Source organism: Falco peregrinus, chromosome 19, assembly GCF_023634155.1.
Source record: "Falco peregrinus isolate bFalPer1 chromosome 19, bFalPer1.pri, whole genome shotgun sequence".
In the NCBI taxonomy this organism is placed as follows: Eukaryota; Metazoa; Chordata; class Aves; order Falconiformes; family Falconidae; genus Falco; species Falco peregrinus.
Window position 1 is genome coordinate 3,593,015 of NC_073740.1, and position 26,305 is coordinate 3,619,319.

The 26,305-nt window shown below is 58.3% G+C and overlaps 5 protein-coding genes across 6 annotated transcripts in view; 3 read left to right on the top strand and 2 right to left on the bottom strand.

Moving 5' to 3' along the window:
• Positions 1-509: 509 nt before the first annotated feature.
• On the bottom strand, positions 510-4,886 carry SSR2 (signal sequence receptor subunit 2). Its single transcript, XM_027785175.2, has 6 exons — positions 4,741-4,886; positions 2,975-3,129; positions 2,309-2,407; positions 1,810-1,918; positions 1,562-1,639; positions 510-1,270 (listed from the first exon to the last, which is right to left on the bottom strand). Exons 1-6 carry the CDS (start codon positions 4,828-4,830, stop codon positions 1,160-1,162), a joined length of 642 nt encoding a protein of 213 aa, XP_027640976.1. The 5' UTR covers positions 4,831-4,886; the 3' UTR covers positions 510-1,159.
• A 2,084-nt stretch (positions 4,887-6,970) lies between these two features.
• CCT3 (chaperonin containing TCP1 subunit 3) lies at positions 6,971-15,295 on the top strand. The gene is made up of 14 exons (XM_055791876.1): positions 6,971-7,120; positions 8,548-8,607; positions 9,061-9,113; positions 9,203-9,265; positions 9,870-9,966; positions 10,390-10,507; positions 10,705-10,891; positions 11,349-11,498; positions 11,772-11,904; positions 12,394-12,475; positions 12,601-12,781; positions 13,060-13,305; positions 13,885-14,016; positions 15,060-15,295. The coding sequence occupies exons 1-14, from the start codon at positions 7,090-7,092 to the stop codon at positions 15,162-15,164; spliced, it is 1,638 nt and encodes a 545-aa protein (XP_055647851.1). The 5' UTR covers positions 6,971-7,089; the 3' UTR covers positions 15,165-15,295.
• A 52-nt stretch (positions 15,296-15,347) lies between these two features.
• GLMP (glycosylated lysosomal membrane protein) lies at positions 15,348-18,927 on the top strand. Its single transcript, XM_055791877.1, has 6 exons — positions 15,348-15,671; positions 16,269-16,527; positions 16,794-16,976; positions 17,139-17,357; positions 17,521-17,798; positions 17,974-18,927. The coding sequence occupies exons 1-6, from the start codon at positions 15,487-15,489 to the stop codon at positions 18,140-18,142; spliced, it is 1,293 nt and encodes a 430-aa protein (XP_055647852.1). The 5' UTR covers positions 15,348-15,486; the 3' UTR covers positions 18,143-18,927.
• A 796-nt stretch (positions 18,928-19,723) lies between these two features.
• On the bottom strand, positions 19,724-24,063 carry TMEM79 (transmembrane protein 79). The gene is given in 5 exon segments (XM_005236389.3): positions 19,724-20,058; positions 20,333-20,546; positions 20,771-20,825; positions 20,827-21,593; positions 23,099-24,063. Coding segments are annotated over 4 exon segments (1,152 nt in total). The 5' UTR covers positions 21,505-21,593; positions 23,099-24,063; the 3' UTR covers positions 19,724-19,853.
• Positions 24,064-24,297: 234 nt separating this feature from the next.
• The window catches only part of SMG5 (SMG5 nonsense mediated mRNA decay factor), a 31,681-nt gene continuing 29,673 nt past the window's right edge, over positions 24,298-26,305 (top strand). The window contains exon 1 of one of the 2 annotated variants that reach the window (XM_055791750.1): positions 24,298-24,526. In XM_055791750.1, the coding sequence (XP_055647725.1) occupies positions 24,450-24,526 (77 nt within the window). In that variant the 5' untranslated portion in view covers positions 24,298-24,449. The remainder of the gene's footprint in view (positions 24,527-26,305) is intronic. The other variant, XM_055791749.1, reaches the window with a different exon arrangement.

Sequence of the window (26,305 nt, forward strand, 5' to 3'; positions counted from 1 at the left end):
TGGAAACATTGGTCTGGTAACAAAGGCACAGCGTTCGCTCTGGCATGGCCCAGGACTTCTCAGTTGGTACCACCATGCTGTTGAGTGAGGTCCAACAGCTGGGCAGACCAAGCCATACAGTGCCACAGGAGCACGGCACAGCCACGGTCTCTGAACAGCCCCGGGCTCCCTGCCCAGAGCTCAAGGCAGAAACCAGCCACCTCTCACCACTTGTCAGCCCTTGTTATGCCACTACCTCCCCCACAGGAAAAGCACGAATTGCTGCCCAAGGCACAGTCACAGCTACATTATGTATGGCTGTGAAGAAAAATCTCGTATTGGGGCTTGGAGCTGGAGGAAAATCTCGTATTGGGGCTTGGAGCTGGAGAAAAAGCTGGTGCAAAGTACCAGGCCTTCTGGACCCTTCCTTCCCTCTTCTATTTATTTTATTTATAGTGATTTATTTTACTGACTGTATACCTATTAGCAGCCAGGTGCTTCCAGGACTTCCTGGCAAAAGAAAGGCAAACTTCTTTCATGGTGTTTCTTTTATTAAAAAAAATCCTCAGTACCTCAACACAGCTCAACCCTTAACAGAGCAACCAGAAAGAACAGAAACACAGCAACGAAGCGCTCACCGAAACACAGCGGGGCTTCCGAGAGAACAAGCATCAACAGGGACCTCCTGCACCCCACCTGAAAAAACAGCAGCTCTGAGAAGCCTCTAGCAAAAGGAGCTCTGGTTTTGTCACTAGAGCTCCTTCCCGCAGATGTTTCAGCGAGGCAGGCAGCACGTGGGAGAAGGGGGCCCTGAGATTTAATTCGGTTGTGAAGACTGCAGCGGGCAAAGAGCCACTGGGCCAAATGGAGGCTGGAAGGCAGCGCAGGCCTCAGAGACGCTGCGGAGCTGCGCCCCTCGGTCACAGCACAGAGGCACCAGCACTGTCTGCAACGAAGCGAGGGGCCTCTGCTCCAAACACACAGACAAGGCAGTTTGGGATTTCCAGTTGGGTTCTTTTTCATTTGTTTCTTTCTTAAAATGTAGAAGACAACACATCGCTGCTGTTGAAGTGCTGGATTCCCTCTTGCCGACAGGGCGGTGCTTGGCAGGGTGACTGTTACTGATCCCTGCTGTTCTGGGTGGCTTCTTTCCCGAGCTCTGGGGTGCTGGTGGCTTTGCTCAGTTCTTTTTGGTCTTGGGGGTGTCATACTTCCTCTTGCTCGAGTACCACAGCAGCAGTGGGATCCCGATGGAGGGCAGGGTCATCACACCAAAAGCTGCCCAGTCCAGCTAGAAGGAGAAATGGTGACAAAGAAGTCAAAACAAATCATGTACATGTGAGTTTGCAGCCATCAGATCTTCTTCCAGCTCAAATCCCACCATGCCAGCTCCTCCACAGAGGCAGCCAGGATGAGATTTCCTTGCTTTTTCTGCCATACTCTTCTGGACAACCAATATGGATTAACTGCAATCCATGTTGGAATTTTCCAGGTGACCGTAGCACGAACCAAACGCACCACAAGCTGGCCAAAAGCCACCGCGCTGGGTTGCACTTTCCATTCCCGATTGAAAGGTACTTACGAAGTGAGGGGAGAACCTCCTGTCAAACTCACGCTGAGCCAAGATGCCTCCCTGCCCTGGAGCACTAGTGAAACCAACCTGAAAGAGGGGGAAAAACATAGTATTTGCCACCTTTCCTTCTTGCAACAGAGCCTGTGCAGCGTAGGAGAGCAGGGACACGCACCAACCCCCAACAAGCAGCTCAAGGAGCGCAGCCAGGTGTATCTGCTCTCTGATTTGGGCAAGGATCCTACAAATAGTCAACTCACCACAACCTGTCCGCCCTCCTGCACCAGGTATGTGATGGTAGCAGAGGTGAAGTTGAAGTAACCAGCTTTGAGAGGCCGCAGAACCACAGTGTGGGACACGTTACTCGCTCTGAGAGCCGTTAAGTTAAGGAAAACCATTGCATTTCATCAAAGAAAAGCAAGGAGATGGGTAAAGAGCAGCCTCAAACCAGGTGGAAAAGTCAGTGCGGCTGACAGATGCGAGCCCCCTGTGGCTACAGACATCCAGACCCATCCAAGGCTGATCCAGCTGCTCCTCCATCCCAGGCAGAGGAATTGCGCAGGGACCTGGCCCTCTCTGCAAGGAACTTTTTTTTTTTTTTTTTTCACAGCACCTTCAAGAAGAGAGATTTGCATCCAGTACCCTGCCCAGGGTCTGGCACGCTGGAATTTCAGCGAAAATGGATGAAGACGGGAGAGCTACAGGATGCTTGGGGGTGAGAATGAGTGCTGAGAGAGATTTCACAACATGAAAAGATACGGAGCAATCCTGTCCCACTTGACATTGAGCATCCCAGAGACAATGCCAAAATCTTCCGGGGGGAAAGAATCATCCGACAGCTCCACATCTAAAGCAGCACTAAATGCAACAAAAAAAGGGATGAGAAAAGAATCTTAGAGTTGGCATTCTCCTCACAGGGTACTGCAGCAAAGGGGGGTGACGGCTCCATACTGACAGTTCAGCAGCTGGAAAAACTGACTTTTGAAACATGAAAAGTCACTGGTAGAAGATGGGGAGGAGAGTCAAGCTGCATTACAGGGAGACTGCAGAAAGAGGAAGGTGAAGCTGAGAGAAACTGAAAGAAAAAAAACCCCAAAAATGGGAAGCTAGAGGCGAAAGAGCTCACAAATCCAAGAGTGAGAGGCTGCGTGCATGGGGAGCAGAGCATCACAATACTTTTGTATTTGTATACTACACCACACTGGAACAACAGCTAGAGCAGCCGTGGGGTGAAAGCAGGAAACGGTGAAAGGAAGGACAACGAAAGAGGAAGAAAAAGGCAAATTGCAGGTCAAATCTTCAAGCGCTGCTGGTAAGCTCAGAGTTAGGGGGAGCAAAGCTAACAGCACATCATGGAGTACAGGAATAGTAATACACACGTAACGTTTGCCCTGGGTCAGTACTAGGATGCTGGATGAGGCTTACCTAGAGCCAACATTGTAGATGTTGTACTGCAACGTCAAGTCCTTGCCCTCCACTGCGTATCTGTTTAACAGAGATTTGGAGGCCAGGAGCCTGGCACCTTCCTCACAGCGCACCACGTAAAACAGGGCAAACACGGCGAGAATCAGGAGCTTCATCTAGGAAAAAAAAAGAAAATGAAACGTCATTGATGATTTAATTGCAAAAAGAATGATGAAAACAAGACGATTCAGGCATTCATGTGTAGTGGGAGAACAGCTGTACACTTCACAGCAATATTGATAAAGGATTATCACAAGCTGGCAGAGCGCTACCCTCGCTCCATGCAAGTCTGCAACTGCCCCTGAAATACCTGTGCGCTTTTGTGCAAGGACGTAGGAACTGGCACAGCAGTGACCCAGACCAGCAGGCACAGAAGAAAAATGACCGTTTTCTCCCTTTTCAAAGCCTGGGCAAGTATCGCTCCCCTTTATCACATCTTAGTAATTAGCAAAGGTCTCCGATCACAAAGCCTGTTCTAACTAGCTTCCACAGCAAAAGCTCTGGCAATTCGTTTCACCAGTTTTAGCAACTAATTGCCACTGCGAAGCACGGCAGCTTCTCAGCAGTGTCTTATACAACAGAGTCAGCTCTTCTCCCCACCAAATTGTCTGTTCTTAGAAACTCCTAGCTCCTCATTTCCAACATTTCTTATCCTTTCCTATTTCCAGCCACAGAGGTACCACCAACTCCCTCCAGTGGCCTTTCGGTCAATCCCTGCCTCAGGCCACGTGTCCCACTTTCCTGGAGCATCTCTGGAGCTGCCCTGCTGAGAGGACAAGGAGCCCACACACCCCTTAGACACGCAACCCATCAGGAGACTTGTCAGTGCTTTGAAGCGCACAAACCGCTGGCATGTCAGAGCCTCCACGCCGGAGGACCCTTCCTTCCCCTCTCCTCCCCTGCCACAGTCTCCACACTCCCGTTCCCACCCTTGGCTGCTCCTACACACCCACGGCTGCTCCTACACACCCACGCAGGGCAGGCAGCTCAGGGATACGGCTCCACGCAAACCCAAGAACATCCCCAGCCGGCAGCGCTTCTCAAACGTGAGCCCGTTCCTGCCGTGCAAGAACCCAGTTTGACACCCCGAGATGAGATCTTGGTTTACGACAGAGCTGTGCAAACCTGGGTGCAAGCGACCAAAGCCAGCCATAGTTACAAACATTATACACCAAAATTATCACACTTTCCGTGCCCGGTGGGCAGGTCTGTACGGATAACTGACTACGCTTTGGCACATCCATTATACTCCTTATGCTACTGCACACGCTCTCTGAGGAAGGGTCTTTTTAGGGTTTTTTATTTCCGCAGGGGGTGTGATTTTTAGTGTTATAACGAGGCCAGGGCAAGGCTGAGGGCCGCAGGAGCTGACTCCTCAGGGTTTAACACCACGATGGTCTAAGTGCGCCGGCTACACGGCAAAACCGGGATGTTCTTTGGTTCACCTCTCCCAAGGCCGACTCCCTGGATCAGAAGCTCCTTAAATCACCGTTCCGGGCAGCTCGAGGGCCAGCCTGACCTACGCTCTGCGCACATATATCTTTAACGTATAGTTAAACGCTACCGCTGGGTTCAGCGCTCAAGAAATGGGGAGCGCAGCCATCACCAGCAGCAAGGCCCCGGCTGGGCCCTCCCGTCCCCCCAAAACCCCCACCCCAGCCACCGCCAGGCCCCGACCAGCCCCCCCCCCCCCCCCCCCGGAGACCGGGACCCCCCCCGGCCCTCACCGTCTCTGCCCCTCGGCGCCCAGGGCAAGGCCGAGTCAGCGTAGCAGCAGCGGAAGTGACGCGATGCAACATGGCGGCCGCCCGCGGCATGCTGGGAAATGTAGTCCTCCCCGCCCAGGAGGATGCAGCTTTCCTAAAACCCGAAACCACCAGGTTTTCGTTCAAAAATAGCACTTATCGCCCCTCCTCGCAGAGTGCCGGCCCCTGCCCTACCCAGCCTCCAGCCCCACGGGTGCCGGGGCAGCGGGGGGTGCGGCAGACCAGGCTCCCACCAGCAATTCCTGAGGGAACAGGCCTCGGTCTGGAGCTGCGACTGGGGTTTGCTGGAGGCCCCTTGCAAGTCGGTGCGTTGGGAGAGGCGACAGCAAAGCTGCCGAGCAGGGACGTACCGTAGGAAGGCAGAAGGTGGCCATACCTCCCTCTTCCCTTGGCTACTGCTCACGTTCCTCCCCATCTGGTCTCGAGGTCGGCACAATTCTCTTCTTATCGCCTTCTCCAAGGGAAAAAAAGAGGCACCCTCTCCACCTGGCCGGCCTTCAGTTTGTGACAAGCACATAGAGCAGCAGCCCAATGACCACCATGGCTCGCAAGAGCAGTTCCACGCAGAGCAGCAGGATGCCCATGAGGAAGATGGCTAGCAGCTCTGCCCAGCTCGCCAGCACTGCCAACCGCATCGAGGCTTTGGAAAGCAACGAGGGAGAAGATGAGAGCAGGGTTAAATTCCTCAAACAGAAGGTGGGATGCCTGTCCTAGTGCACAAGCCCCAAAACTGTATCTTGATATATTAGGGATACTCCGCTTAACTAACCCCACAGCAGAGATGCTCCACCCTTCTGTTTCCAACAGATTAGGAAATGTCCGGACCTCCTTGTTGCAAAACCAGTAGCAACACAAAGCCATGAGGCCTCGTTTTCAGTGCTGGAGGAAGCTTTGAGAGGTTGCCTATACCAGTGTCTCTCAGGCAGCTGCCTGCAGACCTCTGATGGTAGAGGGGCCAAGAAAACACCCCTCTGTACATGCATCTTCCTCACACACCAAACAGCCCATGAATCCACCTCTCCAGGGCTCCAGCTGCCAGATCACCACCTCATCCTCTTTCTTTTATCAAAGTTCCCGACTTTCAATCTTTAGCAGTGGCTCCCATACACCCGATTTCTTCTCTCCCTGCCGAGCCACACAGGGTTTATCCAAGCTGCTGACTACAGAAAGCACCACAGAGCTTAAACCAGTGCTGGCCCTGGCCCGCACCTCAGCAGGGTTTGCTGCAGCGTCATGATAGGATGAGGGCCCCATCACACAAATACTGAGAAAATACCTGTCCTTGGCCTGAGAAGTGTAGAGCTTTTTACAAAGAGGCTCGAATTTCTCAGCAAAGCCCCTTCCTCAGGCAGCTGACTAGCAGACGCTAAGGCAGCCAACCTACTTCTGTCTGTGTTTCTTCCTGGCTAACGGTGTGAGCTGGAAATGAGAGAGGGAAAACAAAGCCTTGTTATTGAGCAAACAGTTTGAGGGGGGCAAACAAATAATCAGAAACGCTGGACACTTTTCCAGGCACACAGGGTGCGGGAGGGCGGAGGGAGCTGGTGGTGTGGCCTCTGTCCCTGCCATTACCGCTGGGCAACCGGAGGGGCCTGGCAAAGCGCCCTGTGACAAAAATGGCTGCTGCCAGGCTACCTCGCAGCTGCTGTGCTGTGAGGGGGCATCTGAGCCCCCGGGCGGGCCCCCGGTTCCACCGGGCAGCCCCGCTTCAGCCGCTGTGACGGGGACGGGCCCGGGGTGGCGGGATGGGCCGAGACAGGCCCGGCTGCCTCAGGAACTACGGTTACCAGCATGCACCGCGGCGAGCCCGCGCCCGCGGCGTGAGGTGGGCGAGACCACAGCGCTGACGGCGGGGAGGACACTTTGAGGACTTCCCTCCCACACACGGTTCTCAGAGGTCTCGACCGCCTCACAGCTCTCCCGGAGATCCGGCGGGTAGCGGCTGCGGTGCCTCCGCCATGCAAGGGGGAGCGGGCAGGGGAGAGGCCCGCCTGCACCCCCTTGCTGCTCGTCCCCCCGCCCCTTTGCTCATGTGGCACTGGCCTCCCGCACATGCGTAGTCCCGCGCGGCCCCTCCCAGCACGCCGCGGCTCCATGCGCTGAGGCGCCACCTCTCAACCGAACTTGCTGTGGCTGCGGGGAGGAGGGGCACCGCCTCCTTATTGGGCGCCGGGCCAGCGGCGCGGGCCGGGATTGGTCGGCGCGGGCGGGAGGCGGGGTAGGGTGCCGCGGCACGGTGAGGCGGCAGCTCTCGGGGCGCGCTGTCTCCAGAAGGTTCCGCGCCGCGCTGCAGCCGCCGCCGCCGCCACGATGATGGGCCCGCGGCCTGTTCTCGTCCTCAGTGAGTGTCGCCGCCCGCCGGCCCGGCCTCCCGGCGGGCTCCCGAGGCTGGGGGGCGAGCAGGGGGCTCCCCCTCTCCCCTCCCCGCCGCCATGTTGGGTCCCCCTCGCGGCCGGGCCCGGCGCTCCCCTCCCGCCGGCTGCCCCCGGGCCCCGCGGGGGCTGCACAGCCGCTGCCCGGGCCCCTCCGCCCCCTGCGCTGGAGCGCTGCTCGTTAAGGCCTTCCTGGCGGATCTCTTGTCTCCCCCAGCCCTGTTTCCCCCCGCAGCCGTGTTTCCCCTCGTTGGGGTCGGTTTGTGCCTGGGCTGCTCGCCTTAGCCGAGAGGCAGCGCTTGTAGCCCTTTCCTTAGGCCTCCTTACTTTGTTCTTGGTGTTGCTTTTGCCGTTGCTTTATCGTAGAATCGTTTAGGTTAGAAAAAAGTCTTTAAGGCCACCAGGTCAGCCTGCTCCCCCGGCACTGCTGAACCGTGTGCCTCATCACCACACCCATGCGCTTTTTAAGCGCCTCCAAGGGATGGTGGCTCCATCACCTCCTTGGGCAGCCAGTGCCGATGCTTGACCAGCCTTTTGGTGTAGAAATTTTTCCTCTTATTCAATCTAACCCTCCCCCTAGCACAACTTGGGGCTGTTTCCTCTGTCCTGTTGCTAGTTATCTGGGAGAAGAGACTGACCCCCCACGTGTCTACAACCTTCCAGGCAGCTGTAGAGAGGGATAAGGCCCCTCCTGAGGCCCCCTCCTCTCCAGGCTAAACGCCCTCATCTCCCTCAGCAGCTCCTCATGAGGCTTCTGCTCCAGACCCTTCCCCAGCTTCGTTGCCTTGCTCTGGATGCTTGCTTTTGTTGTGTTTTAAAAATGTATATGCACAAACATCCACTCCTAAAGTAAATCTGTGCTCATCCAGCCTAAGCCTGTAACAAAAGACAAGCGGCACCAAACCTCAAGGTGCTTTAGGGTCCTTTAGGGCAGACCCTTGTGACAACGAGTCCCCAGGTACATCTGTGAGCCTGTGGCACGGCAGTGGCAGCTCACCCTAATGTGCCAAAGGCCGAGCGACACTGATATATAAATCTTAAACCAATGTTCTGTTTACTCTGTGTGATCTGGCAGATTTCTTCGGAGTCACTGCTCTTTGATTTTTCATGGGGGAACAGGTTGTATTCCAGGGTTGCAAAATTTTGTCTCAGTTGAACTATGATGCTAATCGGGAATTCTGTTACAATAAGGAATGTCGTTTTTCACTGGCACTTATGTCTTAGAGTGGCTGTGGTATTTATATTGTAAACTTAATTTAGAACTGGTCATATATCAAGTGCGTGTGATTGAGATGGTGTCTTTGATGCGTTGTCTGAATCACTGTTTCAGTCTTGGACTTACTTGGTAAGATCATATTAATGTACTTTTTTTTCTTTTTTTAATTAAAAACTTCAGGTCAGAATATGAAACGCGAGTCTGGAAGAAAAGTCCAGACTGGAAACATCACTGCTGCCAAGGGTACCGTATTCTCGTGTCAGGCTGTTTTGATTCTTTTTGGTTTTTAATATATGTGTGTGTATATTTATATACTTATATATTTAAGAGGGTAAACTAGATCTGAAGCATGTTTTCTCTGTATGAATCCAGAGCAGAAGCGGCATAGAAAATGAATTTTCAGTGTTAAATAGGTGCAGTGTAACTGAACATGGAGGAGTTTAACCCACCGAACCCTCTTTCTCTGCAAAATCTGAGTGTGTCTAAATTTTGAAATCTCTTTTCAATAATAATTCGGTTGTGGTGCCAGTGCTCTTACGATCCCGCTGGCCTTGTTCCCACACAGTTCTTAACTTCTGCTGCATCTAAGCAGCTGCAGAGTGATCGGGTCATGTAAGCTTTGCACTGGCTGCTTGTTTCATATAGACTGTGGGATTTTTAGACTTTTGATGCCTCATTTCTTTTATTCCTCCTAGACTATTGCTGACATTATCCGAACATGTTTAGGACCAAGAGCTATGATGAAGGTAAGGACTGTCGCTGAAGTACCTGTGCTGTGTACTGAAACACTACACGTTACCAGTCAGTGTAAAAATTGCTTCTCTTTCGGTTTCAGATGCTTTTGGACCCCATGGGTGGGATTGTGATGACCAATGATGGCAATGCTATTCTTAGAGAAGTAAGTTTCTCCTAAAGGATTGTTTTTACTTAACATGTGAGTCAGAATCTTCGAGGATACAGTTACATAGCTGGCAGTGGAACTGTGTTATTTCATCGTCTGTCTTGAGAGCCAGGAGGTAGTAAACAGCAGTACCAAGAAGGGTGCTGACTGGGGAGGAGTTAAATATTTCCAGTGAATGCTCTTCCTCCTCAGAAAAGTCGGTTTGACCCCAGGGTGCTAAGTTTTCACAGAGATTTTACAAGAGCGATGTAAGTGCTATGGTAATTGTAGCTATAATCACTTGCATCAAAAAACTTAGGAGTAGATGTTTGCTTTTACAGCACCAAATAATTAGAACAAGAAATCACTGTCATCTTTCTGGTGCAAGTGCTGTTAAAATAACATTACAAAAATCGTAATGTCTGAAAAACTGTGAGAGACGCAGTCCTGTGAAATAAAAGGCCTTATTTTGGGTCTCAAAAAGGAAAAAAAAATCTTTGCTATGGTTGGGCAGAATGCCTTTGATTGTTTAAAAGGTTTGGTATTTGTGCCATGGAGTGATGGCAAGATGTTTTAGCTTTAGTGTTCTGGAACACAAAACATACCCCTTGCTCCCCTGCAGATTCAAGTCCAGCATCCAGCTGCAAAATCAATGATAGAGATCAGCCGTACTCAGGACGAAGAAGTCGGAGATGGGACCACATCTGTAATTATCCTTGGTAAGGAGAGTGGATAAGACATAACTTTTTATAAAAGGCTTAAGGCTGAAGTTTGCCCTTTTTGCTCATCAGAGCCCAGTAAGTATGCCTTAACGAGACAGATGCTCATTATTTACCAACTCTAAAATTGAGTCGCTTGTGGCAGAGGATGTTCATTAGACCCTTAGGTTACCAGCTCCATGCTTTGTGAGGTTATATTCTTTCCATGAGATAAGGACAGGTATATATAAGTACATCTATACATCTATTTATATTATATATAAGTATATATGTAAGTATAAGGAAAAGTATAGATGATGTTAGAGCTCTCTACATGGATAGCAGATACTTTTTGTCTGGTGTGCTGTTCTCCTGTCTTGACTGTTGATTGTTCTACAAACTTACCTGGGGAATTTTGATGATTTTTATTATTATTTTTTTTAGCTGGAGAGATGCTCTCTGTGGCTGAACACTTCCTTGAACAGCAGATGCATCCAACTGTGATCATTGGGGCTTACCGTAAAGCTCTGGATGACATGATCAGTATTTTAAAGAAAATTGGGTAAGTGTGGGCTGGTGGGAGTTAGGGAGAAGGGATGTGGTGTTTCCGTGCTGCTTAGAGATGGTTCTTGAGGGAATCATGCTCGTAAAATAGAATTTAATATAGTTGGGAGAGGGATTCAATGGGATTATGAAGAGGTTGTAGCTTGGAGTAATACTCAGTTTACTGTGTTGGTTTTTTTTTTTCCTTGGTGTCAGCACTCCAGTGGATGTGAACAACAAAGAGATGATGCTTAAAATCATAAAGAGTGCTATAAATACCAAGGCAATAAACCGCTGGTCTGACTTGGCCTGCAGCATTGCTCTTGATGCTGTTAAGACCGTGGAGTTTGAAGAAAATGGCAGAAAGGAAATTGATATTAAAAAATATGCAAAAGTAGAAAAGGTGAGTATGTCCTGAAATGTTTCTTACCTGTGTGCCCCTTTCCCCTTCTGAGCTGGTTGTTCCAAAGATGCAGTGGGAAGAGTTTTGTCTACTGATCTGCAGGCAAAACCCTGGAATTTCCATCGGTGCTGGCAGCCTTGCGGGTTTACAGTGATAGTGGAGTCAGTTATTTCAACTCTTCTAGAAAATTTGTCAAAAAGACCATTTAAGTTTCAGTTTCTGCCTTCCTGTTGCCAGGCAAGGGGGGTGTGAGCAGTTTCTCAAGTTCTTCCATGGATTTCACTTACCCGAAGTCAGCGTGCTCTTAAAATTAATTTGGATTGTGACCTGGATGCATCGTGGTTACTTGGGAGGGTTTTTCCTTTTTCAGTACATGGGATGGAAGTTTGAGGAGCACGGATACCCAGGTTTGCCTAGACTGACTTGCCTCGTTTTCCCCCTTTCTTTTGTCTCTCAGATTCCAGGTGGTTTTAGTGAAGACTCGTGCGTTTTGCGTGGAATCATGGTGAATAAAGATGTAACTCATCCCAGAATGCGTCGTGTTATTAAGAATCCCCGCATTGTCCTTCTGGATTGTTCACTAGAGTACAAGAAAGGAGAGAGCCAGGTAAAGCAACTCTTGGTAGAGATGTCCGCAGCTTTTGATTGAAAAGTAGTAAGGAGAACAAATCCAGCTAGCTAGCTAAAAGCGTGAGTGGCAGAAGGATTTCTTCACGTTCTGCCTTTCCAGACACCTTTTGCTTGTATGGGCTAATTCCGCTGCGGGGTCAGTACCCTGGAGAAAAAGGGAGTTAAGATCACTCAAGCCAGGGGATCTGGGTCTGACTCAGGGGAGGATTGGAAGGAATACGGTGAGATATTGACACCTCTTTCTGTGCAGACTGATATTGAAATAACGCGGGAGGAAGACTTTGCCCGCATCCTGCAGATGGAGGAAGAGTACATTCAGCAGATCTGTGAGGATCTGATGAGAGTCAAGCCAGATCTGGTCATCACAGAGAAAGGAATTTCTGGTAATAACACACATGATCTTCCTTCATGTTGAATTAATCTCAGGGTTCACGCTGTGTTAAATGCACTGTTCTGTAACTTTTTTAAAAAAAGAAAAAAAACACCCAAGCCACACACACACCCCGAGCCTGATTTTGAGCGTGACCCTGGTTTGGTTTTGTTTTTTACCTTTCTAGCGATTGTTCTACATGGCAGGCATTGAAGTTGGTTCTCGAGGTTGCCTTGTGAATGTGGATGCTTAAAATAGTATTGTGCTTTTCCAGCATTTGGAAACACTATCAAAATATCAATATATTGATATCATAATATCAAAATACAGGGCTGAGCCTAGCAAACTGTGCAAAGCTGCGCTGTAATTTTGCCTTGCAGCTTGGTTTAAGAAGCTACATTTAGGTTTTTTCTTCCCATTAACCTTTTTTATTTTAATGATAACGTAAAGTTTGTCACAATAGCGCTGAGTCATCAATAAAATGTCACGATCCTGATTTCAGACTTGGCCCAGCACTACCTGATGAGAGCCAACATCACCGCCATCCGCAGAGTGAGAAAGACGGACAACAACAGGATCGCCAGGTAAACGCCGTCTCCTCGCTGGGGCCCGTTCTCGCCGCCTGTGGCGCGCGGTTGTTCTTACCTCACCCCTTTTCTCCCAGCTCTTTACTTGTGAGCATCTAACCTGAGCGGTGTTCGCGTGCTAGGGCCTGCGGAGCTCGCATCGTGAGCCGCACCGATGAGCTGCGGGAGGAAGATGTGGGGACAGGCGCCAGGCTTTTCGAAGTTAAAAAAATAGGAGATGAATATTTTGCCTTCATCACCGATTGCAAAGACCCCAAGGCCTGCACTATCATTCTGCGTGGAGCCAGCAAGGAAATCCTAGCAGTAAGTTATTACACGTGCCGCTTCCCCGCCCCGTCCTGGCCACCTTCTTGGTGTCATTGCTTCCTTTCGAGCAGCTTTGGCGTGCGGATGAAGCAAACTCAAATTTCTGCCGGGTTCTGCAGCGACACAAGGATTCCCGTCTGGCGGGCTGTGCTGCCCAGTGAAGGCAAAGCTTTTCCATCCGTCCAAGGAGCCAGCCCCGCTGGCCGCCTTCCCAGCTGCTGGTGTGCCACGGTTCCCTGCCACCGATGATCCTCTGCTTTTTATACCTGTTGCAGGAGGTAGAACGAAACCTTCAGGATGCCATGCAGGTGTGTCGCAACGTCCTCATGGATCCGCAGCTGGTGCCGGGAGGGGGAGCGACTGAAATGGCCGTTTCCCACGCGCTGACGGAGAAATCCAAAGGGATGACGGGTGTGGAGCAGTGGCCTTACCGTGCCGTAGCCCAGGCTCTGGAAGTCATTCCCCGAACGCTCATCCAGAACTGTGGTGCTAGTACCATCCGTGTGCTGACCTCGCTCAGGGTAAGGCGTGGGGCTTGGGGGTCTTCTGAGGAGCTTCAGCCCCTTCCCGCTGCCTCCTGCTCCCCGGATCGGTCCTTCCCTGGTGTTGCTCTTGCGCGAGCAGCTTGTTGAGGGAGCGGCTTTAGTGGCAGTAAGCTTTTACATCAAAGGAAACTGGTGTTGAAGTAACCCGTCCGTTAAAGGGGATTGAGATTGTTGGGGTGTTTTGGCATTAGCTGAGCTGCAGACGTTTTTCCTGAAGGTTTGTGCCAAATTTGAAAGGGTGCAGGTGGGATTAAATAGCTTGTTGGAGGTACCAGCGTTAAAAAAGAAAACAACAAAACCCTGGGGGTGAACAAACCCAGAATCTTCCTTGGGAGATTAGATGGGATGGCACGAGAGAGAATATCTCTGAGTGCAAGTTCAGTATAATTGTTTCAGGTGGTGCTCAGTAACACGCTCATGGATCAGCTCCAGAATTGAAAACATTCTAATGACCTTTTACCATTTTCCTGAGCCCCTGTGGGTCACTTTTCGTTTCCAGAAGGTGACTTTGCTGCCTTACGCTGTCGGTGGTGACCTGTCCCTCTCCGCTTGCAGGCGAAACACACTCAAGAAGGCAGCCAGACGTGGGGAGTGAACGGCGAGACCGGAGCTTTAGTCGATATGAAGGATTTGGGGATCTGGGAGCCTTTAGCAGTCAAACTGCAGACCTACAAGACGGCGGTAGAGGTAAGGAGGGAGGCGGGAGAAGTTCCGAGCCTCCGTGGCACGTCTTTTGGGAGAGGGGAGCGTTAATGCTGAGTGCTGGGGTGCTGAGCGTGGTGCCTGCGGGTGTTTCGGCTCCCTGACGCGGGAGGGGTGGCGGTGCGATGCAGCACCCATGGGAGCCCGTACTCGGGCGCTCAGAGCGGTTGGGTTTTGATCCTGTGGCTAAAACTTGTCGTGTTCCATATTCCCCCCCCTTTTTTTTCTGCAAGTCCCACCAGGACAGGCTGGGGACGGACTTTTTATCAGGGCCTGTAGCGATAGGACAAGGGGGAATGGATTGAAACTTAAGAGGGGAGATTTAAATTGGATATGGGGAAGGGGGGGAATGATTTTACACTAAGAGAGGGGGGATTTAAATTAGATATGGGGAAGGGGGAATGGATTTAAGCTGGAAGAGGGGAGATGAAGATATTGGGAAGAAATTCTCCCCCGTGGGGGCGGCGAGGCGCTGGCACAGGCTGCCCAGAGCCCTGGACATGCGCAAGGCCAGGCTGGATGGGGCTGGGAGCGCCCCGGGCTGGTGGGATGGGTGTCCCCCTGCCCGTGGGGGGGTGTCCCTCTGCCTGTGGCAGTGGGTTGGAATTCGATGATCTTGAAGGGTCCCTTCACCCCCCAAAGCGTTGTGTGATTCGGTGAAGGACGGGCTGAGCCGGGGGTGGGCGGCTGGGTGCCAGCCATGTCCTGGAACCCTGGCGGTGGCCGGGGCAGCTGCTGCCCCTCGCATCGTCCTGGCCCGAGCCGCCCTCCCCTCAGCGAAAGCTCCCAGTTGGAGCCCTCGCTGGTGGGGCTGGGTCGAAGGCAAGGAAGCAAGGAAGAACTGGTGTCCCCTTTTCCGTCCCTGCCCGTGGGTGATGGGCACGGTGTCCTTCCCGTAGTGCTGCGCTCGGAGGGTCGTTTTAACGCCAGGCTGGTGGTTTTTGGGTGTGAGGGGGGGGGGGGGGTCGGTTGGGGTTTACTTTTTCTGACCAGCTCCTGACGGGGCGGGGTACGGCACCTTTCCGCAGACGGCAGTTCTCCTCCTCCGCATCGATGACATTGTGTCGGGACACAAAAAGAAGGGGGACGATCAAAGCAAGCAGCCGGCCGCCCCCGAGCCTGCCCAGGAATAAGAGGGGGGGATCCCCCCACTGGGAAGAACCGGGCACCGGGGACTCGACGGTGGGAAGAGCTGGAGCGACCCCCCCGGCCGGAGCTGAGCGGGGGGAAAGTTTGTCTCAAGCCTGTGGGAGGGACGGGGAAATAAACCCGGGAGGGTGGGGAAGGGCTGGGGGGTCCCCAGGGGAGCCCAGGCCTCGCCCCGGGTCCGGGCAGGCACCGCTGACGGTTTGTCTCGTAAATAAAAACGTGTCAATGCAGCCTGTGCTGATGGGGGAGGGGGAGCGGGGGAGGAGCCGCCCCCGCTGGGGCTGCCAAGGGGCGATGGGCAGGTGAATGCGGCCCCTTAAAATCCGTCTTGAGGGGCGGGGCGGCTCCTTTAAGAAAATGGTGCGCGGCGCCTTTAAGGGGGTGTGTCACGTGCGCGGTCATGTGAGCGGGTGGGTTCCAAGATGGCGGCGGGCGCGCGGCTGCCGCTGCTGCTGCTGCTGGTTGGGGTGGGGGCCGGGGCCGGGCGGCGGGTGAGTCCGGCGGGGGGGGGGGGGGGGGGGGGCGGCGGCGGCGGCGGCACCGGGGCTTGGATCGGGGCCTGAGGGGTGGGGGCGGCGGCGGCACCGCGGCTCGGACCGGCGCCGGGTGGGAGGGGGCGGCGGTGATACCGGGGCTGGGGGGAGGGGGCGGCGGTGATATCGGGGCTCGGACAGGCGCCGGGGGGGGGGGAGGGGGCGGCCGCCTCATTCTCCAGCCCCTGGTGCCTGTGGGGCCGCGCCAGGCGCCCAGGGGAAGTTCTGGGGGTCTGATCCCGCTCGGAGCGGGGGGCTGGAGCCCTGTGGCCCCGGCGGTGCCGGTACCGTAGCCCAGACACACCGGGTGTGGGGAGCAGAGCGGCACCCACCGGCGCTGCACCGGGCAAATCCCACCGGGGGGCTGGAGGGGCTGCCCTGGGGGGGCACGGCGGGGGTCTTGCGCTGCCAGCCTGTGCCGAAAGCTGTTCTGAACCCATCGGCCGTGCGACGCTGGCTGAGCACCACTTGGGCCACCGCACCGACCACCTCGCCTTCGGCCTCACCCAGCGCTGGGTAGGACCGAGCCCCCTGAGCCCCCTCGTTGCTCCGCAGGTGTCGATGCAGTACAACCCCGGCTGGAACGGCTCCTCCGTCAACCTGCTCCACGTGCGGGCGGTGGGGCGGGGGGGACACCCTGCACTATGTCTGGAGCAGCATCGGGGCCCCCGCCGCGCTGCTGGTGGCTACGGCGAGCGGGAGCAGCGCCCTGCGCCTCAACTGGACCCGGCTGCTCTCTCCCGATCCCACCGGCGCCGTCTGGATTGAGCCCCCCAGCAGCGTGGTCTACTCCACCGCCGTTGTCTTCACCAAGGTACCGCTGGGGAGAGCTGCCCCACGGCCGGGGGTGCGGGGGGGCTGCGCTGTCGGCCGGCAGCGTTCCCAGCTGCAGCGAAACGGCCCCTTGTGCCTCCTCCCCTGGTTGGCTCTGGCTTGGGTTGGTGCCTTGAGTTGGCCAAGGCAGCTCCTTTTTGGAGTCCCTCCTCTCCCCGGTGGCAGCCCCTGGTTCGCCGTGTGATGCGGTGGTGTCCCCAGCACCTGCCGGTGGCTCCCAGCCCCTCTCCCCTTCCTTGTCCCTAGGTGTTTGAGTACAGCCAGACCAAAATGCTGGAAGAGCTCTTCTACCCCACCTACGACCTGTCGGACTTTTCCTGGGACAGCGTCAATGGCACCCTGAACCACACGGCCCTGACGGCCGAGTTCAAGGGCGTCCCGGCCACCGACCCGGGTGGCAGCTTCTCCAACGGCAGCCTGGCCTTTCGGGTAAGTCCAGGGGGGCAAAGGTGGGGCGTACGTGCCACACTGCGACACTGTAGGGAGCACACGGTACCGCGTCGCCTCCAAAGAACCTTCTGGAGAGGGCACGCAGCTCCTTGGTGTCCCAGCCGGTGATGGCGCTGTCCCTCTGGGCTGTGTCCCCTGCAGGTGACAGCCTACGAGGTGGGTGGCCGTGACGGGCCCCTACCCAGCCTCCTGCACACGGCGAACAGCTCCAAAGTGGAGTTTGTCCTGGCCGGGGTGGCTCCACGGGGCAACAGCTCCCGCTTCGCACTGGAGGTGGCCATGGTGGAAGAGCCAGGGGTGGCGCAGAAGCTGCGCTCGGCGCGTTCCATCGACGATGAGTACACTCCCACCATCTTCGAGGCGAGTGTGGGGTGACGGCTGGGCTTGGGGACATCCCCTGCTGCAGGGGGAGGGGGATCTGGGGCCAGCGGGCTGGGCAACCTGCCTCCCCGCTGTGGCTTGACCTGCCGCAAAGGCTCCCCCCGTCCTGCCCTCGCTTCACCCGTTGCTTTCTCTCCACCAGATGCTCTCCCTGGTCGCCGAATCCCAAAATGACAGCTCCCCGCTCAGCTTCCTGCAGTGGAAGGCGACAGCCTACGGCTCCCAGACCCCGCGGCGTGAGGACAACATCCAGTGCCGGTCCCACAGCCTGCAGGCGGCCAACTGGAGCCTGCCCGTGTCCAGCCTTGTCCGCGCCTACTTCGGGGAGGATGTGGGCAGCACCTACACCATCAGCGCCATCAACATTTCTTTTGGGGGAGAGGATGGGCAGGTTTACCAGGAGAAACGCTACCTGAGCTGGTGAGAAGGAGTTTTGCCTCCCCTGGCTCTGGGAAACCCTCTCCAACCCCGTGTGGGATCCTGCTGTGAAATAATCGATCTGATCCTATAGGGGGTCAAAAGCCCCGGATATCCCACCCCTGGGACGCAGCTGATCCCCGTCTCCGTGGCTGATTTGTCTCATCCCCTCTGGCAGGTCGGTGCTGCTGGGCTTCGGGCAGCCCCCCAAGGACACCTTCTCCCCACTTGTCATCTCCATCATGGCCGTGGCGCTGGGCACCCCCATGGTGATGCTCCTGGTGGGCAGCTGCGTGGTTTTCTTTGCCCAGAGGAAACGCTACTCCGAGTACGAACCCATCAACTGAGCGGGACGGTCTCTGGAGAGACCTTCAGGATCCTTCTTGGCACCAGGAAACGACCGCGGCCGCTGCAGCCTCCTCTCTGCCCTCCCTGCGGTCCAGGCTCGGAGGGGACCGGGGCACCGTTTGCAGCAGCTCCCACATCACGTATTCCCCTGTCCCGTTCCCTCCTCCTGCCCAGATCCTGCACCCGCTTACACTTCTTCCTCTGCTTTTTCCTGATCCATCCAGTGAAGTGACCGGGGATGGCTGCTCAGGGTTGCTCTGAGCCGCGGAAAAATCCCCCTTCTCCCAAGGGATAAAACCACTGTCGTGTCTGCGGCCACGCAGCAGCTGGGCCTGGCTGGGCCGTGTCCCGGGCTGCCTGGGGGGCTCCAACCTGGAGGAGAGGGCTGGGGACTGGTACTGCCCCTGCCAGCACACAGGGTGCCTTCATCTTGCTGTGCAGGGGGCATCCCAGAACTGCCCGCTCGCCCCAGCTGGGGCTCACAAGACCCCTCGATCCCCACCAGGCACCGGCTGCTGGTACAAAAGGGAAACCCAGTGCCGCTTTGCCGCAGCTGCTTGAGCTGGGATAAATCCTGTCAGCCCAAAAGGTGCTGAGCTGGCCTCGCTGGTGGTTAACCGTGGCCGGCTCGGAGGTGCTATCCAGCTGCTTGAAGCCACGAGGCCAGCGTGGTCTGCGGCTGCTGGGTGCTGGCGGAAGGTCCCACATCAGTTGGGGCTGCGCCAGGATTTCACGTTCTCCATCGCTGACTTTGGCTTCAACCAAATAAAGCGGATTTCCAGAAGTTCCCTGTGGAAACGCTGCGCTCTGGGAGGGCAGTTCCTTCTCGGGACAAAATCAGCCTCGGAGAGGAGGGAGGGTCCCCGCAGCAGCGTGTGGTGCTCTGGGCTGGTTTTCCCTGAGCCGCGGGCCGTCTCCATCCCGAGAAGCGTGTTTGGAAGAGTCGGACCGTGTTCCCTTCTCTGACCCGGCTGGGCTGCAGCAGGGGAGCTGCCTCCGTGGGACGCAAGGATGGGAGGCGGGAGGAGCCAAACTCTCGGCAGATGTAGGGATGGAAAGGTGTTCCCTTTATTCGGTGGATTTTTAACGCGTTTGGGTTATGCCCAAGAACCGTGACAGGCAGACTGGCGCGGGGGTGCACTGCCAGGGGTCCCTTGGTGCCTGCAGAGCGCTGGGGTGCCGGCTGGGTGCCCCTCCTGGGGGGGACCAGCCCTCCCCAGCCCTGGTGGCAGCAAGCCCGGTGCCATCTCAGCCATCCCAGTTCCTCCTGGCAGGGCTCCCTCCCTCCGACCCGGCCAACTGGTTTGGGAAGCAGGTGCTAAACCTCTCCCAGGAGGAAGAGGAGGAGGAAGGACGAGCTGGGTGGGACTGGCCACACGCCCCGCAGGAGCAGGGTGCAGGGTGGGTGCTGTTGCGGCGCTGGGAGATGGATGGTTTGGGGAAAGGTCTGTTTTTTCCCCTTTTCGGAAACGACGTTTGGGGACTGGGCGATGGCATCCCGTGGGTGAAGCTCCAAGTCCTGGCAGCGGCGATTCCGCTGGGAATTTAACCCGCCCTCCCCACCAAACCAGGCACGGAACCACGTGGTGAAGGGTTTTATTGGGCAAAGCCGGCTCCGGCAGGAGGTTGGCACATCCCACCAACCCATCCCCATGGAAGAGGGCTCTGCTGGCTTGGCACCCCTGCACCCACATCTCCCCGGAGCCCCTCTCACCCCCAGTACCGGAGCTTGGCTCCACCGTCCTTGGAGCGGCCCTCAGGCTGCGGCGTGGCCACAGCCAGGAGGTTTTCGGGCTCCAGGATGAACATGCTGTAGAGGTTCCAGAGCAGCATGGCCAGGAGGGGCAGGAAGGTCATGCTGAAGCCGAAAGCGCGGAAGGAGCGCCCGATGGCGTACGACAGCCAGTAAATCAGCCTGCAGAGAGTGGAGAGGCGCGGGCTGAGCGATCGGGGCTGGCACCCAGCTTCGCTCCGGCGGGCTGGCCCCGGCGAGGCCCTGCCAGGCAAGGCCAGCGCGGGAAGCGGGATGAGGGATGGAGCAGCCCTTCCCCTGTGCCGCTTTTCCTGGCTGTTGTCGGCCGGGGGAGGCACTGCCGGAGCGGGAGTTTGCAGCTGGGCACGGGGTTTGCCAGCACCGCCAGGCTCCGTTTGCACCCCAAGCATCCGGGTGGGGTAACGGAGCTGCTTACCGGGAGATGGCGAAAAGCCCGGTGAGCAGCGGGATGAGCTTGAGGGCCTCCTGCGGGAGGTAGGTGGCCAGCACTGCCATGTTGAAGAAGTAGAGGATGAAGAGGTGGATGGACTGGGAGACGTAGGTGCGGTGGATCTCCACCTCCCGCTGCAGCTCCCCGAAGGGCTCCAGCGCGGATGAGCAGAGGCGGGAGATGCCGCTGATGATCATCCCTGGGGGGGCAGAGAGAGGGGCTGAGCGGGCGGCCAGGGGGCGGAGGGCTGGGGGGGGGACCAGGGAGATGCAACGGGGCAGGGGACCAGTGTAGGAAACCCCTCCTGCTCCATTTGGGAGCAAAGGAGCTGCAAAGAGCTCAACCCCGCTCTGCTCCCGGCTCCCCCGGGGGTAACGCTGCCCCGTTCATGGGGGGCGAAGGGCTCAGGACCCCGCAGCTCACCCAGGACGATGGGGAACGTGGCGAAGGCGGCGCAGCGCAGCGTGTAGACCAGGCGGGGCGCTGACGGTGGGCATCAGTGGGGCATCGAAAGGCAGGAAGACGTAGGCTCCGTAGACAAGGCAGGGGCAGAGGAGCAGGGCCGCCGCCACTGAAGCCACGGCCTTGAAGTTGCCGGCCCTGCAGTCCCTGACGCATGGGCACGGTGGCTCCTGGGTCGGTGCCTTGGCCACCCGCCCCTCAAAGCCCAGCGGGTCCCTGTAGCGTGAGGGGCCCGTGGGGAGGAAGACCTGCTTCTGGCGGAGGATGTCGGGTCTGTCGCTGTGGGGCACGTAGCCCCCCTTGCCCTCCTGCTGGGGCCGCGGGGTGGCTTGTTTCTTCTGTTTGCCGGGGGTCCGCTCGATGCACTGGGGGTCGATGGGCACAAAGACATGGGCTGCCATCATGGGTGGCCCGGGGGCTTCCTCGGCTTCGGCCTCGGCTGGGGGGCAGGTGACAGCAGCCTCCCTGGGGGCTTCATGGCCCCCCTCAGGGCTTGAACGCCTCTTGGTCTCGGCGGGCTCTGGCTGGCAGTGGGCACCATGCTGGCACCGGTCCCATGGCAGGGTGCTGTCAGGGTCCCCCAGGTGCTCATCTGGGGCTGGTGGCACCTTGTCTGGGGGGGTGGCCAGGGCCACCTTCCCCAGCTCCAGCAAAGCCACCTCCTCAGGGGGCAGGACGGGGTCAGCAGCAGCCATGGGAGAAGCTGGTTCGGTGCAGGCAAGATGCTCTTCTGCGTTTTGGGGTGTCGAGAGGGGGCGAGGTCACTGCCCCTGCTGCTTTCACCCTGCGCCGAGAGACAGAAAAACCAGTAGAAATGAGAGGTCGGGTCACACGCACGGCCCCGGTGACAACGTGGGGTACTAACTGGCAGCTGCCACCCCGGAGCCCCCCCCACCGCCCCCCTGCCCCCTAATAGCAGGGGGAAGCAGAGCCCAGCATCCCCGAGCCCCCACACCGGCAGTGGGCTCAGGGCATGCGGTACCGTGCGTGTGGGCACCGTCAGGCTTGGGGCACGTGGTACCACGTGTGTCGGCACCGTCAGGCTCGGGGCATGTCATACCGTGCGCATGGGCACCATCGGACTCGGGGGATGCGGTACAATGCGCATGGGCACTGTCAGGCTCAGGGCACATGGTACCACATGTGTGGGCACCATCGGGCTCAGGGCACGCAGTACTGTGCACATGGGCACCGTCAGGCTCGGGGCACATTGTACCACACGTGTGGGCACCATCGGACTCGGGGGACGCGGTACTGCACACATGGGCACTGCCAGGCTCGGGGAACGTGGTACCACGTGTGTTGGCACCATCTGGCTTAGGGCACTCAGTACCACGCGTGTGGGCACCATCGAGCTTGGGGCACACAGTACCATGTGCGTGGGCACCGTCAGGCTCAGGGAACGTGGTACCATGTGTGTCAGCACCGTCCGGCTCGGGGCACGCGGTACCACGCGTGTGGGCACCGTCAGGCTCAGGGAACGTGGTACCGCGCATGTTGGCACCATCCGGCTCGGGGCACGCGGTACCGTGTGTGTGGGCACCATCGGGCTCAGGGGACGTGGTACCATGTGTGTCAGCACCATCCGGCTCAGGGCACGCGGTACCACGCGCGTGGGCACCATCGGGCTCGGGGCACGCGGGTACCACACATGTGGGCACCATCGCCCAGAGCTGGGCGCCTGGGGAGCCCCGGGTGCGTGGATCTGGCTGCAAAACCAGCACAGCTTGGGAATTCCTGCCCCATCTGGCCCAGCGTCCCGGGGGGTCTGGCTGGGCACCAGGGCGGGGGTTGCTGCCGGCTCCATCCGCGGTGCCAGCCCTGGTACTGGGGGGGGCCAGCCCTGCCGCATCGAGGAGCCGCGGTTAGAGCCTAGCCAAGCCAGATCTGCTGCCTGTTGTGGTTGGGGTGGATTCGGGGTGGGCACAGGGGGCTGCCAAGCGCTACCCGCCGTGGGGGAGCAGGAGATCCCGGCGGAGAGCTCGTGGGTTTCCCCCTTAGCAGGGGCTCCCCATCCGCAGGCGTTGCTGGCTCCGTGGGAGCCTCCTGCAAGGAGAAACGGCTCCTGCTGGGCACATGCACCCCCAGAAAGAGCCCCGGCCTGGCTGCGGGTGTGGGGAAACTGAGGCACGGTGCCGAACGGGGCCCCATCCGCGGCCCACGCGAGGGAACATGGCTAAAGCAGCATCTCGCAGGCCTCCCCCTCCCCGCTCCCAGCCCCGCTCGGCTCGTCACCCGGTGGGACACGGAGGGAAGGTGGCACCGGGCTCCCCGGGCTGCCAGACTCACCTGGAGAGAGGCGGGGGGGCCATGGGGCCGGGGGGGTGGCGGGAGCCGGGCTGGGGCCTTGGGACGCGGCCACTGCCGGGGCCCTGTGGACTTCAAACCTGCTCAACCGGGTGAGGTGGGGCTGGGCGGAACGGGCAGGCGCGGCCGCCTCACCCCACACAGAGCCCGCGGCACCCACACCCGCGTGGGGACGGTCCCCGGGGGGGTTCTGCGAGCCCACCCGGAGCTGGGGGACCTGGTGAGCCCACCCTGAGCTGGAGGCGGATCCCCAGGGGGTCCCTGCGAGCCCACCCTGTGCTGGGGATGGGTCCCCAGGGGGGTCCCTGTAAGCCCACCCTGAGCTGGGCGATGGGTCCCTCCGTGTCCAGGGACGGGTCCCCTGGGGGTCCCTGGGAGCCCACCCTGAGCTGGGGACAGGTCCCCACGGGGTCCCTGCAAGCCCACCCTGTGTTGAGGGACATGTCCCCAGGGGGGCCATCTGAGCCCCGCGTGCTGGGGGACGTGTCCCCAGCGGGTCCCTGCGTGGCACAGCACAGCCGCCAGGCCGGGGCAGGCACGGGGCAGCCCCCCCCCTCCCCCCAACAGGGGGTCCCTGCCCGGGAGGCCGGCGGCAGGACCCGGGGCGGGGGGGGCCAGGAGGAGCCCCCCGTGCCTGCCCTGGCAGACAGGGCCGGCCTGGCGCTGCTCCTGCCAGGGCCGCGGCCGCGCTGAGGAGGGGGAGCACCGAGGGGGACCCCGGGGAGCCCCCCCCGCTTCCAGCAGCACCAGCCTATGGCGCTACACGGCGGCACGAAGCGATTCCCAGGGGCAGGACCCCTCCTCACGGACCCCCATGATGGAGGGGCCGCTCTTTGAGCAGCCGGGGGTGCTCTGAGGCGGGGAAGGCCCACTAGGCCCCCAGTGGGAACCGGCAGCTGCCCTCAAGCCCGGTCCCGCCTCCCGGCGCCCATGAAAACCCCTTGACTGAAGCCGCCGCGGCCGCCATCTTTGCCAGTACTAAGTACTGGCGGCGGGGGGGGGGGGGGGGAGGGGACGGCGACCGCGTGCGCGCGTTGGGGCGCGTGCGCAATCTCGCGAGATGACGCCGCGCGGCCGCCATGTTGCCAGCACTAGGTACGGGTGAGGCGAGAAGGGCAACTCCCGCGAGGTGAGGCCGGCCCCGCCGCCGCCATGTTTGCCCGCCGCCCTCCGCTCTCGCGGCAAGTCTCGCGAGAGCTGCTCGGGGCAGGGGGCAGCCGCGCAGCCATGGCGGCCGAGCGGGGCCGGGGGCGGCGGCGGCGGCGGCGCGGCCGGTGCTGAGGGGGCGGTGGGCCGTGCCCGGCCGGGCCGGGCCTTGCCCTCTCCGGGCGCCATGAGCCAGGGCGGTGGGGCCACCGGCGAGAGCGGCGAGCCGGAGGCCAAGGTGCTGCACACCAAGCGGCTGTACCGGTGAGGAGAGGGGGGCATCGGGGGAGGGGAAGGCCGGGGCAGGGGGATGTCCCGGGGGGGGCTCGGAGGGCTGAGGGACGGAGGTGAGGGGGGGCTTGGGGGGTCTGAAGGGACCGGGGGGAAGGAAGGCGATGGGGCGGGTTCCAGTGGAGGTCGGAGCGTGAAGGGGGCTGGGGGCGATCGGGGGGGGGGGCAGGGATGGGGAGGGGGACCCGGGGGACAGGGAGGGGGGGAAAGGGGATGGGGAGGATCCAGAGGGGGACAAGGGCGAAGGGGATTGGGGTGGGGGGGAGGAGGGAGGCAGCGGGGAGGACCGAGGTGAAGGGGACTGAGGGGGGGTGCTCAGGGGGGGTCATGGGGGGCTGGGGAAGGAGGTGGCGGAATCGGGGGAGGGCCGGGGGTGAACGGGGGAGGGGAGGGGGCGATCCAGGGGAGAGCTGGGGCAGAGGTATTCGGGAAAGGTGGGGGAAGGAGAGCGCAGGCTTTAGGGAAGATGGGGAGAAGCAGGGGAAGGGGATGGTGGAATACAGGTGAGGGAGATCGGGGGGAATCCAGGGGGAGTGGGCAGCGCTAAGGGGGGGCCATAGGGGGGCCTGTGGGAAGGGAGCAGCAGGAAGAGGGTTGTGTGGGATCCGGAGGAGACGGGCAGTACACGGGGTGGGGGGCGGCACTGGTGAAAAAGTGATATGGGCGATCCAGGGGGGATGAGTGAAGACAAAGGGCACTGGGAGAAGGAGCTGGGGGGGGGGGGGTGTCGGCAAGGTGGGAGAACGGTGGAGAGATGGGGGGAAGAAGGCAGGTGGGAGGGTGAGAAGGGGATCAGGGGGTGTGGGGCACCCAGGGAGATGTGGGAGCTGGAGGATGGGGTTATGCAGGTTTCAGGGAGGTCGCGGCTGAGGGGGAAGGAGGTATGGGAAAAGTGGGATAAGGGCAAGATGTGGAGGGCATCCGGGGAGAGGTTGGGCTGGAGACGTGGTCCCTGGCATCGGCAGTAGACAGGGATTGCGTGGAAGGTGCTGGAGAACAGGGTGTGATGAGCAGGAGCCTGCGCCAGGACACTGTCCTGCTGTGTGGAGGGCAAGACTGCTCTAGCTGCAGATCTTCCCAATAAAACAGTTGCTGGGACTCCGCTCGCGCTGACATCTCTGCACTGTGCGTTGGAAACGGCGTCAGAAGGCGAGAGTCAGGAAATGATGGTGGCCTTGGTCAGCTCGGCCCAGCAGGGTTGAGGTGCCACGCTGTCAGCACTGAGGTGCCTGGCCTCTGCTCTGCTGATGACTTGTTCTGTGAGTGTGGCCCAGAAATTGTCCCTTTCTGTCTCAGTTTCTCCATCAGTAAAGCAGATTCGTAGCGGAGGTTCAGCAGCGACAGCGTGGTTTCGGAGATGAACAGAATGATGAGGGCAAGAGATGGGTTTGATGTCAGGGTCCGTTTTCTTTTCATCTTGGTGACATTGGGCATGTCCTTTCATTTTGTGGAAAACCTCACTGCCCTCCTCTAAAACAGGACAAGGCATGCCTCCCTCTGAGAAACCTGGCCAGATCCTTGCCCAAAAGTCCAAAGCACTAATAGCAGGTTTGAGTGGTAGTTACTAGAATTTGTTTCCTTCCATGATGCGCTTCATACGAGCACGTTCCCTGCACTTTGAAGTTATATTAGGTGCCTTTCTTTTTCTTATTGCGAAGTCAGTGGTAAAACACAATGGCTTGGATGACTGGAGGTGTGGGCTGCGTTGTCATGCTGGAAGCGCCTCTGGGGCTGTGGAGCTCTGTATCTGCT